Raw genomic sequence first — 18,969 nt, 5'->3', positions numbered from 1 at the left:
CCGGCTAGTACGATTTAGATCAAAATTTAGTAGGTTATGGTCATATTAACTAAAAACAACATGGTACAACCCCAAATTCTGTAAATTAGTACAACTGCTTACCCATGATAAGGGTTGTTTACAAGCTAATGAGTAAATTATCAGATTGCTGATACCGTTTATTGATTTCGTGGTACCAATGATCATTGCTTTGCTAAGTTTGAAACTTTTTCCCTATAAGTAATTGATGGCATTTTCTACTGTTGACGTGAACATCTAAATTTTAAAATTAAAATAAAGTATTATTTTGCTCTGCAATTTACCAGAGCTTAGTATATTTTACCAAAGACGCTCTTATGACTTTTAGATTCAATAATTAATAGAAGGATTCTTTAAAAACAGACCTCATTAAAACACAATTTAAAATGATTTGTACCACTGTAAAACGTTAGTTAAATTAGTTGTATTTAATAGTTAAGTCTAAGGATAATCTCATTTATACTACAATTTACAATCAGCATAGTGTAATGAGATTAATAATGTATTAATCAGCCAGTGCAACGGTAAAAATGGTCTAAATAAAAATATTACTTAAGTTTACTTGATAAAAACAGCAAAATACTTGAATAGATAATATTCGTACACAAGCTGTATGGTTTAAGATAGAAGTATTTTTTTTCTTGCTTAGCACCGTAAATATTTTTTTTGAGCCATAATAACCCTAGAGTAACAAAAGGAAATTGTGTTACTCTCAGCAAATACCACTTTGCTCGGTAAAATTCGATATTCCTGTTCTGTTACCAGGTAATGCCCATAAACGTATTAGTTGTTTCAAAGGCTTTGGCCTACATACTCCTAATGGAAATATTCCTAAAGTTTACTGGTTGATAGTTGTAAAAACAATAGGACACATTCATCCACGAATTATGTCGTAATCTTCATCAAATATTTCAGCATAGTTTTTAATCATACTGTATACTATAAATATTATGTTTCATTGAATCCTATAACGACCCTGAATTGACAAATCCACTTTACTCGATAAAAGTGTAAAATTTATTTCATCATATTAAGTTTTAAAGAGTGAAATTCGTTGCATAATGCCGTTTTTATTATATTTTTTATCTATTTTAAATTAGGTACTAGAAAACACGAACAAGGCTTATCCAGGTTAGTTTATAAACTGTTCATATATTTTAGAGAACCCGGTCCATTGTAAGTTCCCAGTTATATTGATCTGTAGCATGGAATGAAAGTCAGCGAAAGGGAAAGACCCACACAACCTATCGGTAAATCATGGAACTAGCTTCCGTTGCTTCACTACTTCACCGAATGGAGCGCTAGTGTTTATATATTGGATGGAAAACTTAAATAACGGTATTAAAATCCACCCTAGAATAACGTAATAAAAACCTACAGACACTTTAAATTTTATTGTACACGCGTTAATACTGATAGCTGATTAATCAAATAAAACAAACATAAACTATAAAAAATAGTATTATATTTCTAGTATGAAAACAAATATTTTAGTTAATATAAAAGTATATAAAATAAAATGGTAGATCCTTAAATAACAAAGATATAAGGTACATACCTTTACGTCAACAGTTCAAATATTGTGGTAAGTAAAATTCACAACATGTTTCGCCTAATAAGACATCGTCAAGTGATTTCCTAACCAAAATTATTTCATCTTCATCCATGATACAGTCGTCAAAAAACATATTAACAAATACACAAACATAAAGCACGAAAAACATTTAACATTTACGAGTTCCCTAATTACCTTAATCACCTAAATTACCTTAATCCTTAGTAAAAAATTAATTAACATTAAGGTTAACATTTATATACATCCAATATTTACCAAAATTACATAAACATCTATGTAAATTTGAGAAAAAATATACAACGGACACTTAGTAAAAATAATGTTAATAAAACATAATAAACAAGAATGGAATGTCTGCACATGACTAACACTTGAGTTTAATCGTTTTATAAGCACATCAAATTAGTAGTACAGTACATCAATATGACACATAAATATTGGCCAAAATGCATTCCAAAGCAACTCATCATTCAATCATAAATCCAGTAGTAAGCGTTTCAAATATTATATGGAGATTTGTTAATATTTCAAAACATTTTTGATATAATGAACAACCGCCACCGATTACAGTTTTTGAGAGGTTTCATGACTATCATTCTATCCAAATTACACATAATTCACATGTTATTATTGTAATATTTTTTGCAATAATATAATTAACCACGATATCAACTATGCGTAGATTTATCACAGAATAAATGTCTGTTCATTCCATGTCTTAATTAAGTTTTTTATGTATAAAATTATTCACTATATATTCTTAGTTCACTGACTAAAGCTGTTGGCGTCATTTATGAGCATATTAAAATATATATTCATTTAAGTAAATTATTCGTGAAAGTTGGTTAGATTAACACGTTATTAGCATGTAAATGAGCAATGGAAATCTAGTTGCAAAACTTTAATTTATCTTGATTTTGGTTCGCGTTTGGTTGCCATTTTAATTTAAACGTCATTCTTACTTATAACAAAATCGTAAAACTGATTTTCTGAGGTAATTATAAATATTAATTCCCAATCATAAATGGATTTAGTAGTTTTGTTTGATTTCAAATTATATTGTTTTCAGTTTTAAATTACATTCATTTTGCATAAATTGAAAGGACCACAGTTTGTTTAAATACACGACGGGCTTAAACGTACAAATTTACATTCAAGTAAATTAAAGCTTTCCTTACTACCTTCAAGGACAAACCAAAATAAAAGTAACATTTCCTCAAGAACAGAATATTTTAAAAAGTTATGCCGGGGAAATTACTATTAGACACAATACTAGTTGAACAGCGTTTCAATACATATTGTGTGCCTTATATGCAAAAGAAAAACATGTTATAAGTTGAATTAAACCGTTTTCACGCCTTTATTTAAAATAATCCTTTCAAACACACCTAGAAAACCAAACAACAAACATTGATGTTTTGATATTTACCTTTGTTCGAAAAAAGAGTTTCTATACGCCCCGTAATTCATTTTGAAAAACCTGGAAACAGATTTGTTTACAAAATCCATAATGTAAGGTCAAAGTAAAGATTAAAAAAAATATATTATGAGTATAAACAATATTAAAGATTGGCTTTAATGATCAAGATGTAACCATTATTAGAGAAGCACTTCAATAATGAACCACTGAGGGAACAGTATAGAAAATAAACACAATCGGATATAAGGTCAAACCATTTTATACCATTTTACACTTTTAATTTAGGCTATGTCATTATAATCAAGATAAGAAAACATTGATTGATTATGTAAATTTATTTTACCTACGGCCGTTTTTAAACTAGCCACTTCAGTTCAGTTTTTAGAATTGAAATGATTCACTTAACAGCATTGTTTACAAACTTAACAGCATTGTTTTACTTAACAATACGAGAAATTGACCAATGAGGTTCGAGGATTGAGAGAAAATAAGTAAAATTGTAATGCTTCATTTACTTATTACTTGGTGCAATTAGTGGTTGGTACAACGAGTCGTTGCATCACTGTCAGTGACAATGAGAGGTTTTAAACGAAAACATTGCCTCTATTAGAAGTTATGAGTAGTGATAGTTAGTTAATAAACAAACGGTCGTAGGTATGCAACTCCCGTAAATAGTGTTAACGACACTCGTAGAAGTTTTTAAGGCACTCGCCAAAGGTCGTACCTAAAACTTATACTCGGGTCGTTAACACTATCATTACGCGAACGTTGCGTAAACTACCGTACTATAATCCAATATCAATAAGTAAACTAAACTTACGCTTCTTATATTATTTCAAACAATCGTTTGGACACAGCTTGAAAATCCCCCACGGTAAACCCTACTCTATGAATTGCTAATAATTGAAGTAATATAAACAATTGCAAGTTTCTGTGTAATTGTATAGTTGAGGGCGTCATGTAAACTTGATTCATGTGAAAAGAAGTAGAAAATGTGTCTCCTGTTCCTATAACTATACACCATTTATAACGGTAATACCACAGTACTATTAGGCAAGTATTACTCCATTATACTTTGGCATAAAGGTTAGTACCTAGAATGTTAATAGGCCTTCAAACTATATGCAATTCCAGATGTGGCGTATATGGTAAACATAAAGGCCTCAATAATCCACGATGTGAAATTTGCTGTGATTCGAATATGAATACTTTGAACAAAAAGGTTAACCAAATAGAACTGAAATTCACCTTGGATATGTAAATCATATACAAAATCTTTCAAAACGTATTCCATTATGTTTATGTAGGAGAGTGTGATCAAGACCTCATAGATTGTATTCATAATTAAGGATAAATCGTTTTTTGGTCAAAATATGTAATAAACACTGTATATGTCGCCTTTAAGGACAAAATAAACATACATTTTGTATATATAATTTACTATTATGAATTTAGCATATTTGGGAATAAAACGGTCATAACTAGAGCAAACGCACTGAAAATAATAATTTTTTGCTTGTACCAGTTATTAAGAAAATATAAAACTATCCAGAAAAAAAAAAGATTTTACATGCCTCATGCAAAAAATATGTTACACATGAAAGGGGCGTTGCAGATAAATATATATTGACAGACATCCGTATAAAAAAATTGGTTTTAATGAAATTATATGCAACTAGTTACGATTTAATGATATATCATGTATTAAACTCAAAATATCATATTATATAACTTATTTTCACACGTAATGAATAAAATAATTTTCAAGTGCCAGTATTTTTTGCTCATCCTAGGCTTGGATTATTACCTTTTATATTATAGTGAGTGTTACATTTATTTACACAACAGTAAAATATGATTTATTGTATTTGTATATAATCGGGCATTCAATCGAATAATGTATTTTTCTCGCCAATCTGTGAACACTAGAATGCTTTCAATTCCAAACCATTTTTTACTGTATAAGATTACCCGGCACCAAAGCTTGGCAAAGTTTACTAGTTTTGAATTTTAACAATCTAAAGAATTGTATTTCAATCCCAAAACCTGATTCTTAGATAAATAATATATGTTGTAAAAGAAAACTATAAATAAAATAGTATCTTCGTCCAAGGTTTTTGCGTGGTTTATGTATACGTATACTACAAAATGCTCCTTTTGGGGCAGCTCTTGTCCGCCTATTTATGTACTTATATAAATGTTGAGCAATTTTCTTGTTTAAAATTTTATAGTGGTCTTTAGTTCATAAAATTGCACATTTTTTTATTCGTGTTTTACAGAGATGAGTCGATGGATGACAACACTTTTAGGAAAGTTTTGATCAAAATTAATTGAATAATACCTTATCAACTATTTGATTTCTTACTTCCTTTGGTAAAATACACATTTTTTTTTATTTTGGGGAAAAAAAACCATTAACATAATCTATGATACCAAGAGGGCAAGTTGTATTTACGTTACTATCAAGAAAACTGATGTCACATCAGTTGTATTTGAGCCATATTTATAAAGATATACTACGTGTCCTTTATTTTGTAAGGGTATTAAATTACATCTATTTTAAATTATTTTTAGAGTCTTAAAACGCAAGGTGATTGATATAAGTGTGCCAGCCGTTTTATTCGAAAACTATAAGAGATATCGAAAAAAAGTTAAATGGTGAGTGCCTTGGATTTGTTATTTAAAAAATTGTAGTCAAGTCCAAAAAAATATTTTAGCCGCCATTTTTCCAATATGGCAGCCAAAATAATTTTTTTGACTTGACTACAATTTTTTAAATAAAAAATCCAAGGCACTTACCATTTAACTTTTTCTGATATCTCTTATAGTTTTCGAATAAAACGGCTGGCACACTTATATCAATCACCCTGTATATTAATCTTGTTCTTAACAAATCAAATATCTTGCAATGAAAATATTTAGGTTGAGTGTTATAAGTCTTGTTGTCATTTAAACCTTCTTAAAATGAATAAAGTTTGTCTTCACACTTTTGCATACATTCATATGATTTTACAGTGAAAACATAGCGACCAATAAGCTGAGCGGAAGTTTTTATCCAAGCGGGGAACTTTCCAAACTCTCTGTCGTGGAACTAGCAATTCGAAAAAGTTTTGTATAAGCCTGTAAGAGTTTCACGAGTGAATATCTCCCTTTGAAGTTTAAGCGTTGTTCACTTTTACGAAGAAGTATTGCAATTAAGATTTTTCAGTTAAAATTGATTGTCTCAATGTGAAACTTGATAAGTTTTCTAACTTCTTTTAAGTGTTGCAAAAGTATAAAGCTTGAAATATGACTGCTCTTTCAGTTGAAATTGATTGTCCCGATGTGAAATATAATAAGTTGTCTAACTTCTAAGTATCGAAAAAACATGTCTTTTGCTATATGGCTGAATTGATATCTTCATTTGAAACGTTTATTAATACTTCGTCTCAAAGTAAGTTATAATTTGTTTTGACAACTTTTTTCGCCATAAAAGCTATTTCTGATCTTAAGCCGAATTTTGCACCTCACTTTATTGAGGCATTTTCTTGGAATATATAATTGAAGCTTGCCAGTAAATATCAGTTTCCACTCTGACATTGTGTTTGACATTAAAACTTTAGTTCAACGCGTTGGGTTTATTTCTTTGGAATAAAGTTTGTTTTGATATTTGTTATATAATAATAAAATATCAATTATCACCTAGGTGTAGTGGTTATTAGAAAGATTATTTTAGTAAAACATATCAACTCTTCCTGAAAACGACTTATACAAACCACTACATTTAAATATACAAGTTAGATTTAATTCATAAATACAATTTCATTTGACATTAAGATCGATAGAATTGAATAATTAATGTTGAATTATCATTGGCAAAATTTTATTAAAACTATCAACCATTTCATGATTCTAAATGTGCTATAAATTTGACTGAAAATTCGAATACGACCGTTAATAAATAAATACACCTGGTAATGTTTTAATTGTTAACAACAGTGTCTTTGATCCTATGGCAAAATGTTAAACTTTAATGAAAGGGAAACGGATGATGAAATAGAAACCTTAATTGAACTCGGGTGTTATTTAAAGAAATTCGTTTGCATTCAGATCGCTTTCTTCCTTCTCTCTCCACTTTAATAATTTTTTCTTGCATTTTAATTTGTCCTTTCTACTGTAAAATTTAGTTAACACGTTTTACAGCATCGTTAGATTTACATACATGTAGTATAATTATAGGCTCTTAAGTATCAACGAATATAATCAATGTAATTTGTACCGGTTCTACCTGTCCCATATATTTAAAACCTCAACTTGAATTATCACTCAGAATATATAAGAAGAAATGCTATACAAATGGGTTGCAATATGGTTGATTATTGTAAAAATAAAAAGACGGCTATAAGATGCTTTCATTACGTTTGAATTTCCTTATTCCAATATATAGATATTGAATTTTCGATATTTACATCATAATGAATCGCTTAACATGATGGTGTAACATAATGAATGCACCTAGTTAATTGACCCTAAAATCTTTTCACTGAACATCTTTTAAAAATGTGTTTGGATAAAACATTTAAATTTGTATTCAGGTTAATTTTAGGTATTACTGTTTATGAAAAAGTTTAATTATTGAAACAGTTTACAAAGCTTATAAAAAACCCCTCTTAGTATGAACACTTAAGTATTCAAATTTATTACTGAAAGGTTTTGCATAATTTCAGGCAGTAAGCATTTGAAACGGGAGGTATTACTATACCACCAAATTGTGACCAGTTGTCAAATATTATATTACGTTATAGCTTAAAAAGTGGGGGTTAAATAGTCACTTACACGATAGCTATGTTCAAGGATCCAGCCGAAATACTTCTTGAAGCCACGATCATATTTAAAAGAGAAAACTCTAACAAAGGCCACAGAGTGTTTAGCTACCTGTAAAACTACTATGTAAACTACCAAAGCCAAAAAATTAGAAGATTTGAACTCACCCCAGAGTCTTGGTGGAGATTAGTGGAGTCTTGAAGTTGAGAAACCCGTTCCTGGATTCTTTTTCCTTGTGCACAGTGACTGCCATGTTTGAACCGTCCTCTAAAGCCGCAGCATCCTCCCTCTTACGTCGCCGCTTGTGACACCAGAAGAAGACGTAAAGGGCAACAGCGAGCACCAGGACCACGCCAAGCGTGGAGAGGATTGCCGTCAGAATCAGGTTACGGCGTTCCATCACCACCTGTCAACAACATCAGAGGTGTTCAAAATATTATACACTTAAAACGCAAACGGACACAACGATTAGTAATAGCTCTATTCATCCAACGATCCACAAGACTGCAGTCTTCAGATCCATTTTGTACCTACAAAATTCCACTTAATGAAGCCAGTAGGAGAAAGGAATTGAACACCATAAAGTAGATTGCGCAGGCTAACGGATTTCACCCTAAAACAATAGATGAAATCGCTAATAAGACGAGACGAAAAATCGAGAGCCAGAAAAGATTACACAGCAGAACAACTTTGGAAGAAATAAAAGTAGAAAACAAATAAAATTTACATTTAGTTACACAGGACCCAGGACACAAAGGACCACTAACAAGTTCAAGAAATATGGAGTATCAATGGCCTTCAGGACTCATAAAACCTTGGGTAAAATATTGCAACCACATATAGAAGATTGTAACAAATTTGACGTTTCAGGCATCTATAAAGTAAGTTTTAACGATTGTGATCATGTTTACATTGGACAAACTGTAAACTTTATTAAACGGTTCAAAAATCATATCTCTGCTTGGAGAAACATCAAACCGAAAAGATCAAATGCTGCACAACACTTACCCTATTACAAAATGACCATTCATTGGGGGAAATGGAAGACAATGTATGTATTTTAAAAGATTTTAAGAAAGGAAATGTGATTGTATATTTACAAGGAAAAATTTTAAAATAGAAATAAGCTAATTAATGAACAAGTGAATTTTGACTCTAGTTGTACTTATAGAAACTTACTGGCCGGTACTTCTGGTAGCCAATAGTATATAAAAGACGCCATTTTTAATTCTTGTCATTCGCCTATTGGGTCTGATGATGATTGGAGTGTCCAATCGAAATCGATCGGCAAATTACCATCTTTTATATGTATTTACCGTCTTGTGATTCAACAGTATAAGTGTAAATATATTATTACTAGTGTTATTAGACGTATAATTTGTTTGTTTTTTCAGGTAATTTAAGAACACGTATGATGCTGATCAATTAGTTATTTATTTAAAAGGGTGCAAATATCACTCAAACAGTGAGTGCAAGTTATGTTTTTTTCTCAATGACTTGTGTTGTGGCATAGTCAGCATGGATAGCATGGCCCTTTCAACAAAGGCCTTTGTATGGATGGATGGCATGCAACAATAAACCTTTCTACACCAGCTGTGTATGACATTTGGTGAACCTTAAACCGACTTAAGTAACAACATTACTAGTGCGCAATAAAAAGCAAAGTCTATTTTTCATTAAAGCAAATCTGTAATAACTGTTCGAAGAAAGCTTCGTTTAGATTATGGCCGTAATTCTCCTTGTAACAATTCTATAAAATGGTGGTACAGATAGTTCCGACGACTGATTGTCCAACATATAGTCTAAAGCGTCATCAAGTCAGAAGAACATAACTTACAAAAACAGTTTAGGTGATTTTATTGTCTTACGATCTTGAAATTTGATATGCCCAATCCCACTGGCTTTGACGTTTTTCACTTTCCCTGGGGGAGATTCATATTCTGGACTTCCAGATCCTGGACCCCCTCTCTTGACAGAGTCTATTGCGCGTTTCTCTGGTTGCTGCAGCAATCTGTAGTCCTAATCCCCAGTCGTTTACAATAGTAGCACTTCAACTCTTGGCCACGTACAGTCCCTGGCGAAATGCCCCGTTGCGTCACAGTTCCAACAAACTGAAGGTGTTCTTATTCTGTGATTTGTATCACCTGTGGTCCGGGGTCTATCGTGTGTGTTGCGTTCGGGGTTGTCCTTCACCCAATACACTCTCGGTCGTTCTATAGTGCGTTCGTTAGTTCGATTATTCCCGTTGCCTTGCTGTGTGCCTCCGGGTATTACGGCTACTCCTTCATTAATCCAAGCGATCTTTGGGCGTCCTCCAAAGTGTTCGTAGGCGACGGTCCCATTTTTCGTTTAGGGTATCTCGGGTTTGTACGGCTGCTTCCTTAAATGATTTACTTTTACCATTCGTGGCACTCAGGACCGCTGCCTCGTGTCGATGATGATCCTTGCTACGCTTATACCTGTACGCCGTCTCGGGTACTAGTGAACGGGAGGCGTCTGGTGGTGGCTGGTAACTTCTGGAGTCTTGGATGAGCGTTTCGTATTCGTTTGCCAGCCGCTGAAGTCCTGGGAGATCAATAAAGTCTCTTCTTCGAGCATAACTATTTCACACACTCATTAATTCACATTAAATTACCAATGTCATCTCTACTCCCTTGTAAAATGGCGTTTGCCGTGCATGTAATAAATAAATAAATAAATAGGCCTTGTACTCAGGGCGCATATTTCGGTATATACGTTCAACCATCTCCCGCTCCAAGTAGCCTCCTCGCCTTCTCATGAGCGTACCTATCGCTAGGAAATAATTTTTGAAGCTTTCACCCGGTCCTTGTGTACGAATCTTGATCATCTCGTCGAGCTTGATATCGTACCCTACCGGTCAGAACTGACTGATAAAATCTTTCTTAGAGTATTCCAGTGATCTCCACGAATCTTTGTTCATCCTGTACCACAGTAGGGCTTGGTCCTTGAACAACTCTGGCAGTGCTCTGCATATAATCCGGGTGCAACTGGTAGACATCCATCAGTTCCGTAATCCTTTCAAGGAAATCCTTTCTACACTCATCCTTCACTCATATTTGGGTTAAAATACGCACCTAGGTCGCGTCCCCATCTCAGTGATTGACGATTGATTGATAATTGATAATTGATGGATATATTTATTTTATCTTAAAATGTGTACAATAATTTATGACCACCCTGTAATAATCATTATATAACAATTATACTCCACATTCGGACTTAACAGGAATTTGAATGTATTTTTCTTATACATTTGGTAAATACCAATAGTTCTTAATACAGTTAAAACACTTCATAAGAAAAACCTGATAAGTTTATTGGGTACATACATTACAGTTAAATTTGTAACAAAGTATAACAATGTTTTGTAAATTTTAATTACATTTCTATCCATAGGATGATTTACCATACTAAAATATCTTTTAGCAAATTAGATAAATCATTAGTTTACGAATCTTCATGGCATCTAACAAATAATAACAAGTAATTGCCACCTGTTACTCAAAGGAATGACATTAAAGGAGGTGAACCATAGTTAGAGAAGGTTATAGCCAGTAAATTGGTTGACATTAGCAAGTCGATTAGACTGGTTTACATGCGGTAAATCTGCCAAAGTTTCAACTGATGCGGCCCGACCTTGACCAAAGCCAATCAGAGAGACCTATGTATTGATCCTCAGTCACTGTCTTAAGCTTTATTTATATTTCCGACTAATGGAAAAAATAGAAATATGTTTCAGCTATTGTTTTAAATATCTGTTTCTTTTTTACATCAAAATGAACTATTTAATAAATGTACTTTAAAACTATTCTTTGTAGTCGATGACTTTAAAATGCAATACATATTTGGTGAAATAGCTGCAATTGAAATAACAAAGAAGCAAATGTGAGGATGCAAAATATATATGTATCTGTTGCGGTTCGAAGTGCTTAAATGTGAATGTTAGTTATCGAAATCTACTAACTAAACTATTTAATGACTGTTATAATATATTAGGCTTCTGCATTTATTTATTAAGAATTATTTTATGTAGTTAGTAATCAATAGTTGGTTGTCTTTTCTTACCGATTTATAGGTTGTTTGATAAAAAATCGCATGTTTTTAGGTTGATAGATATACATACACACATTCACAAATGGCTCTATACATTCTATAAACGTGAAAGCAACGATGAATGAAATTTGAAAGGTTTTAATAAAGGTTCTTTAATTACGCAATTTTATTTAAAAATTCAGAGGGAAAAGTTAGAAATTTAATAGAATTAGTTATATAGAAACTATAGTGTAGTTTAAAACAACATTTTTTTTACCATTAGGATACAAATCAATACTAATTATCGTTACCAAGAAATTGTTACATAAACATTCTTATATTGATTAAACATTGCTATATTTATAACCAATTTGAATCCTTCATTGAAAGGTAAATTAAAATGTAGATTAAGGGTGGCCTGAATGCATATAATGCTAATTGAGCTTTTGTTCTTGAAATGTAGGGTAACGCTTGAATATAATTTAAGATAGAATGGGCACATTTTATACAAGTATCAAATAAAAACCTACCCATCAAAATAATCTTTTTCTCCCAGCATTATCCTTTGTACAGTATTTTTATTAAGTTTAAAGAAGAATATTCGTTACAGTTATAGCATTGGATTGCAATTGCGCAATTCATTTAACTTGCCAATTCCTAAACACAAAACTCCTTTTTTTCAAAAAACACACATTGAACATTGGCATAAAGCTTTTCAACTCACTTCCATTATCCCTTAAGTTGGAACCAAGCCCTTCAAAATTCAAAAAACAATTAAAACATAAATTGCTAAGTATAACCTGTTATAGCGTCCAAGAATTCCTGAAATGTTTTGAAAGCTCTAATTTGTAATTATTATTGTAAATATTATAAAATATTAGTAATTGATGTATAGTATATACATAGTAGTATAGTAGTATATATATATAGTATGTATAGTATATTTGAATTGGCCTGGCTAATGCAAACTGTATAATTGTTAATTTGAGCCATTAAAATGATTTGATTTGATTTGGATACTGAAGTATACATCCCATCTATGTATTTTTTTTTTTTTTAGGGTGAGGAGGGAAACTGCTTTTACGCACACAGGTAGCCAGCCTGTAGTGTGAGACTCCTAAGTTTATCACAGACTACTCACTAAAAAACCCCCTCTACTCTGTTGGACACATACCTGGAATTGTTTGTCACATTACTTCAAGTCAGGCCAACATGTGACCTAAGCCCACAGGGCTCGCACCGTTTCTGGCATTATTTATTTTTTGACCTACACCGCATCCCGGTCGAGGTCAAGCTTCTTGGCGCGGAGAACACCCTGGTTGTAAAGTGACACACAGGTCCAATTGTCCTCACCCTCCATCATCATCGGTATGACCGTGTCCACCGACAGCAGTCCTACGAACTGTTGAGCCTCTAGGCGGGGCCTTTCCCAATGCTGGCAGTGGAAGAAAGTGTGTTCCACGTCATCGGGAATGCCTGGGCAGTATATGCAATCGGGTGACACGGCTTTGCCCATCCTGAACAAGTACGACCGGATGTAGTGTCGTAAATGATGAGGCGGTACCGGAGGTAGTCCTCTATCATGCGCATGAGGTATGCCGGGACGTGGAAAGTGTTCTCCAGTGCGTCAAGCATATCGCACCACCTCGCGGAATTAAATGCGTTTCGCACATCAAGTGTTACAAGCAGCACAACCCGACGAGAATAGTTGTTAAACTCCTCAGCTCTCATTACGGCTCGCTTTACCTCCTCAATAGCGTCAACCGTTGACCGTCCTTTCCTGAAGCCGTACTGACGAGGGGATAGATTCCCTGCAGCAACCACGGCTGAATTCAGTCGGGAACGGATCAACTTTTCCAAGACTTTCCCAGCAGTGTCCAACATACAGAGAGGTCTGTAAGAGGAGGGTAGGTCTGGGTTTCCTTTTCCCTTCCCCACGAGCACAAGCCTAGCTGTTTTCCAGCAGAAGGGAAACTTCCCCTCGGCCAGACAGGCATTGTACGTGCTCAAAAGGATTTGTGAGTTTAATTGAAAAGACTTTCTTCAGGGCCTCACCAGGTACCCCATCCGGTCCAGGAGCCTTGTTGTTCTTCAGGGACAGAACGGCCGCCTCCAACTCCTCGAGACTGAAAAGCGGTACGTCGTCCACCCTTCCGAACTCCCGCAATGGGCGCAGTGTGTGAGTCGGGAAAAGGGACTTTACGATCCTCTCCATAGAGGCCCCGTCCATAACGGGCCCAAGCTGTGCCTGGCTCGGCACTCGCCAAAAAGTCGCGGCCCAAAAAGCCCAGGACTGAGGCAATTTTGGTCAAGCCTTTGGAGTGAAGATCATTCGCCGAAGTCTTGGGTGTTATCAAGGCCAAGGCTAAGCCAGAGCAAACCGACACGGTTGTACGGTCGATTAGACAAACCCGGCGACTTTTTAGCGAGTGCCGAGCCAGGCACAGCTTGGGCCACGCCGGTCGACTGCGCCCTCACTGCCACATATGTCTTGGAGCCGACTTCCGCGTGCCTCAATTTCCTCTTCTCCTTTTTCGTAAGGCGCTTTTCCCACACAGTCCCAGATGGTGTTTCTACGACTGACCCCTTTCGGGAGCTACCCTCAATGGGTGTCGCAGGTTGCTGTGGCTGTTGAGGTTTCGCTGGAGCGGCAACTACGTCAGAGAAGGACCTAGAAGTCTGGGTCGCCTTGGCCTTAACTTTAGGCTTTGCTGTCTGAACAACCTCTTCTCTTTTTGGAGGGCTTTCTGATGTAGGCCTCCTGCGTTTCTTGGAAGGTCGCGCATTGTCGTCAGGTAGGGACACCACCTTCTCGGCGATCCTTTCCATGGCCGCCTTGCTCACCAGCTGGCAGGCGAAGACAAAACCAAGGTCGTCCTCGAGCTTAGCCATACCATTTTTAACCACTTGGTTAACTCCTCTCTGCGTCTTATAGGTTTCAAGCATTGCCTTTATGGTCTGCTCCATGTTTCGAAGCCGGTTTTCAATGTCATTTTCTGCGTCGAGATATTGCTGACGCAGAAGTACCATTCCCGACACTTCCAAATCTAACGCTGCTGTTAGGGATTCCTCCGGCATCCCTTCACCAGACTTAGAGGGTGGTCCACCGTTTCCTTCTCCACTTGTCAAGGGAGATCCCAAAGTCAAGTCTTTTGTACACCTGAAAGATGCAGGTGGAGGGGACGTCTTCACGCCTTTCAATGTTGGCGATCTCTGGACCTTGGAGCTTCGCCCAAAAGGGTCTCGCTCTACTTCCGACTTCTTTTCTTGCTCATTCGAGCTACTTATTAAAGATGTGTTCAGGGTATTTGTTATAAAAGCCATCTTGTGTTTACCAGCGCATCGTGCGGCAAGGGGCGGCCCGGAATAGTCAGGAACGGGTATACCCTCGGGGACAGCGCCCCTACCCCAGTTCCCCGAGGCCCAACCTCCGTTTTCCCAGCACCGGATACCTGACGTGCCGGGGGTCACCCGTCACAATGTAGAGCCCGACCTCTACATCCATGCCGCACTCCCTGACCAAGGACCGAAGTGGCTGGTTTCTCACGACTCACTGAGAATACCCATCGGCAGTGCAGAGCACACATCAACCCCTGCAAACACAACAGGGGCACTCCCAAGGACTCACCCTTTTAGTCGCCTCTTACGACAAGCCCGGGAAGGCTGCGGTTCTATTCTAACCCCGAAACCGCAGGGGGGATCCCATCTATGTATACCAGCTAACGCGAATATGTTATTAAAAAGAACATAGTAGTGTGAGTCAGTCACAGAATGCGCTAGTGTCTAAAATGTTATTTTCAAACTTATTTTAGGTTGCTGACATAACTATGTTATGTCTATGTAAGTTGAGGTATCATAGCAGTTGCTATAGTGCTCGCAATAAGTCGTTCCGTAAGTGTGAATTGGTAAAACGGTTAATGTATTCGACAAAAATCAGTAAGTTACATCAGCTCAATCTGTTGGTGACTAACATCAACTATGATGGTTTTGATTTAAAAAATAGGCTACAATCTTAACATGGGGATGGAATGTCTAGTTGTATCAATAGTTAAAGATTATTGGTTCTAGAATGTAGCCACTGAAAATAGAAACAAATAAAACTTTTAAAGAAGATAAAACACTGAGAAAAATACTAATCGTGTAGGTAAACATATGGGAGAATATTTGAAATTTCGCATACATCACAATAATAGTTGATGGTTATATCAGAAGAGTGGGCATTTGAGTTATTAGAAAACATTTACGCTGAAGTATTATAAAAAGCGTAGTTTGTTACTCGTTAGCAAGGATTTTACTTAATAAAAAGTTGATTAACCTTTAACCTTAATAAAACATTGATTAATCTTTCTTTAATCTTACTACAACATCCATATGTAGGCAAGTAATAGAAACAAACTAATTAAATTGACCGAGTATGGCAAAATAGCAAATTCCTCCTTAGTACATTGATTACATTTTGTGTGCGTAACACGCTTTAGAGTCATAAACATTTTAAAATCTACTTTCAGGGACAAAAAACTTCAAGAGTTTATTCCTTTGTTAAGATCGTCATTAGAGGTTAGACTCATAAAAGATAAAACTATATACGGAATCATCACGGAAAAAATTAAAGCACATTACTTTAGTACCTTGGCCTAATAATAATACGGACAACGGTTGATCCGATACCGAAGGAAGATGAGTAAATACTACCTTGTTTTTCATCAAATGTTTATTATTATTTTAGCGTAGTGTCAAAACCAAAATGCATTTAAAGGACTACTTAACCTGAATTTTCGGGGCTGAGGACAGTAACTACAAAAAACCAATTGACAGGTAGAGGTCATAAAAAAATTATTTAAATATTCTTTCTTTGATTTTTACTCCATGCATATTTTAATCCCATGTATTTCCAAATTACACAAATTGCATAAGTAAATTTCATCTTATGAACACCTTTTAGATTGTCACTTGGTAATGTTTGTGATAGACACTTTCTTACACAACTGCTGAAGAAAGACAGCAATGTACATTTTATAGAATTTGTGAACCCCACTTTACATTTTTCAATTATATCCTTTGACAATCGAGTTAATTTATAAACATTTAAATATTTTTTGTGGTATTTTAGCTATCACTAATAAATAAATACATCCTTTTACTTTTATACTTTATACTTTTATACTTTTCTTTGAAATGGCGACCATACAAAGTAGGTATTTTAAGCCAAGTATGAATGGAGATGAGTGTATGATTAGTGGCGCGATCTTGTAGTCTTGTTAGTGACTAAGGCCGACATATTCCTTAGACACAGCTGTTAATTAATAGCCCATACAGCTAATGGCGACTAGGGGACGTACAGTTTATAGTGGAATCCGAACCACTTTTTTCCTTGGTATATAACAAATTGGTCTAATTATCAGGACTTCAAAGGGCTTCATAAGAGTAGCTTAGGTATTTAACATTTTTTGTTTGAAAGTTATTTTTTCTAAGTGCTAAATTTATTATAAAACCTGCAACACATTTACATTTAACCCCTAAAGTATTGTCTATGTACAAACAATGTTTTGAAAAACATGTATAATATGTGAAATAGTGCTTTTTGTAACATTAGTAAAAAATCTTGCTTATAATGCTACAAACAATTCACAATACTTTGTTGTTTACCCCTTGTTAGTAGTTACAATAACACTAGGACTACAATCCGGGGCGTTGTAATGTTGTCACGTTGTTCTACAACTGCAAACGACTCAAGTCCCAGTTTGTCTAGTTCATGGAACAGTTGGACAGTTGCAGATTAGGGTCAATTAACATCAAACACAAAACTTTATACTATTAGCCTTTAAAAATGATTACCAATTAACCAGGTTCTTTGTAACTTATTTTGGAATATTAGGACACCTTATCTTTTACATGAAAATAACAAGGTTTTTAGATTTTAAATAATATAGATGTAAATGTAATTGGGTACCCAATGAAATTCAATATCAATAAAGGATTGAGAAAACCCCATTAATCTATCGACAAGTAAGATTAAATAGTTTGCAAGATAATCGAAACTAAAAATAGAAATACGTTATGATAAACAACATACGAGTTTTATTTTTTTTTACTTTTATAGTAATATTTTTTTTTTTTAGAAACAGTGAACACTGTTACAACCCAAATTATTTTGTTGTATTTTACTATCTGACACTGAATATCTTTGGTAACAAATAAATAAGAATACATTTCTAACCAGGTAAAATTTCAGATAGTATTTTGTAAACAGATATATCGACTAAACTATATTTTCTTTATTTTTTAAAACAATTTATCATTTTGTTATTTTACCTATATATTTTTTACGCACTAGATTACCAGGTATCTTATTTAGCTATATTTATATTGAAGTGAATGAATAAAACATGGTATTTGAATAGTTTTAGGTTACAATTGTTTGTAAGGCATTTATTTATAAGCTATTGAATATTACTATAAAACTAATTATAAATGTTACACTCAATCTCCGAATTCGAACAATGTCCGAAATTTGTACCCACTCCGCGATGTGGATAGTGTGAAATACCCACGTCGCGGAGTGAGCATTTATTCGGACATTAGCCGAAGTGAAATGTCCGAACCGCGTCGTGGGTAAATTGATTTACTCAAATGCCGAAGTCAAAACCTTCTTCGGCGATTGAGCAAATTCAAAATACCCACAACGCGATGTGAGCAAAAGTGATTGCCCACGTCGCGTTGTGGGCATTTCTAGTTTGCGCAAACGCCGACTAGTAGGTAGTTTATAAACTACCGTATACCCATAAATCTACATGAAATCCACAATCCCTAGGTAAAATAAATAAAATTTATGTTTGTGATTATAATTATTTAATGTATAAATAGCATTTTAGAAAATACAAGAATACAGCAAATTACCGATTGGGGACAAATACAAAAAGTCCATTACACATAGATTGACATTATGTTTTTCCGCTTTACAAAAAAAGGAGTAGCCTTAAAACGCCGATTATCACACAGTTCTTGTTACATCTTTCTTTTACTTATTGGCACAAGAGGTGCTGCCATGGCATTTAGAACTGCATTTTACGTTTGACTTAATTGATTACATTTACATGAT

At 34.5% G+C, this 18,969-nt stretch overlaps 1 protein-coding gene across 4 annotated transcripts in view; it reads right to left on the bottom strand.

The window, feature by feature from the left end:
- The window catches only part of LOC128998002 (synaptotagmin-7-like), an 800,371-nt gene that overhangs the window by 399,993 nt on the left and 381,409 nt on the right, over positions 1-18,969 (bottom strand). For 2 of the 4 annotated variants that reach the window (XM_054423907.1, XM_054423910.1), the window contains exons 3-4: positions 7,985-8,223; positions 3,024-3,074 (exon numbers count right to left, since the gene is read on the bottom strand). In XM_054423907.1, coding sequence (XP_054279882.1) covers positions 3,024-3,074; positions 7,985-8,223 — 290 coding nt within the window. The remainder of the gene's footprint in view (positions 1-3,023; positions 3,075-7,984; positions 8,224-18,969) is intronic. The other 2 variants (XM_054423908.1, XM_054423909.1) reach the window with 1 other exon arrangement.

This window comes from Macrosteles quadrilineatus, unplaced genomic scaffold (genome assembly GCF_028750875.1).
Source record: "Macrosteles quadrilineatus isolate MER2022 unplaced genomic scaffold, UCM_ALF_1.0 Scaffold_7__1_contigs__length_78375512, whole genome shotgun sequence".
NCBI classification, from domain to species: Eukaryota; Metazoa; Arthropoda; class Insecta; order Hemiptera; family Cicadellidae; genus Macrosteles; species Macrosteles quadrilineatus.
This window is presented reverse-complemented; position numbering and strand designations above follow the sequence as displayed.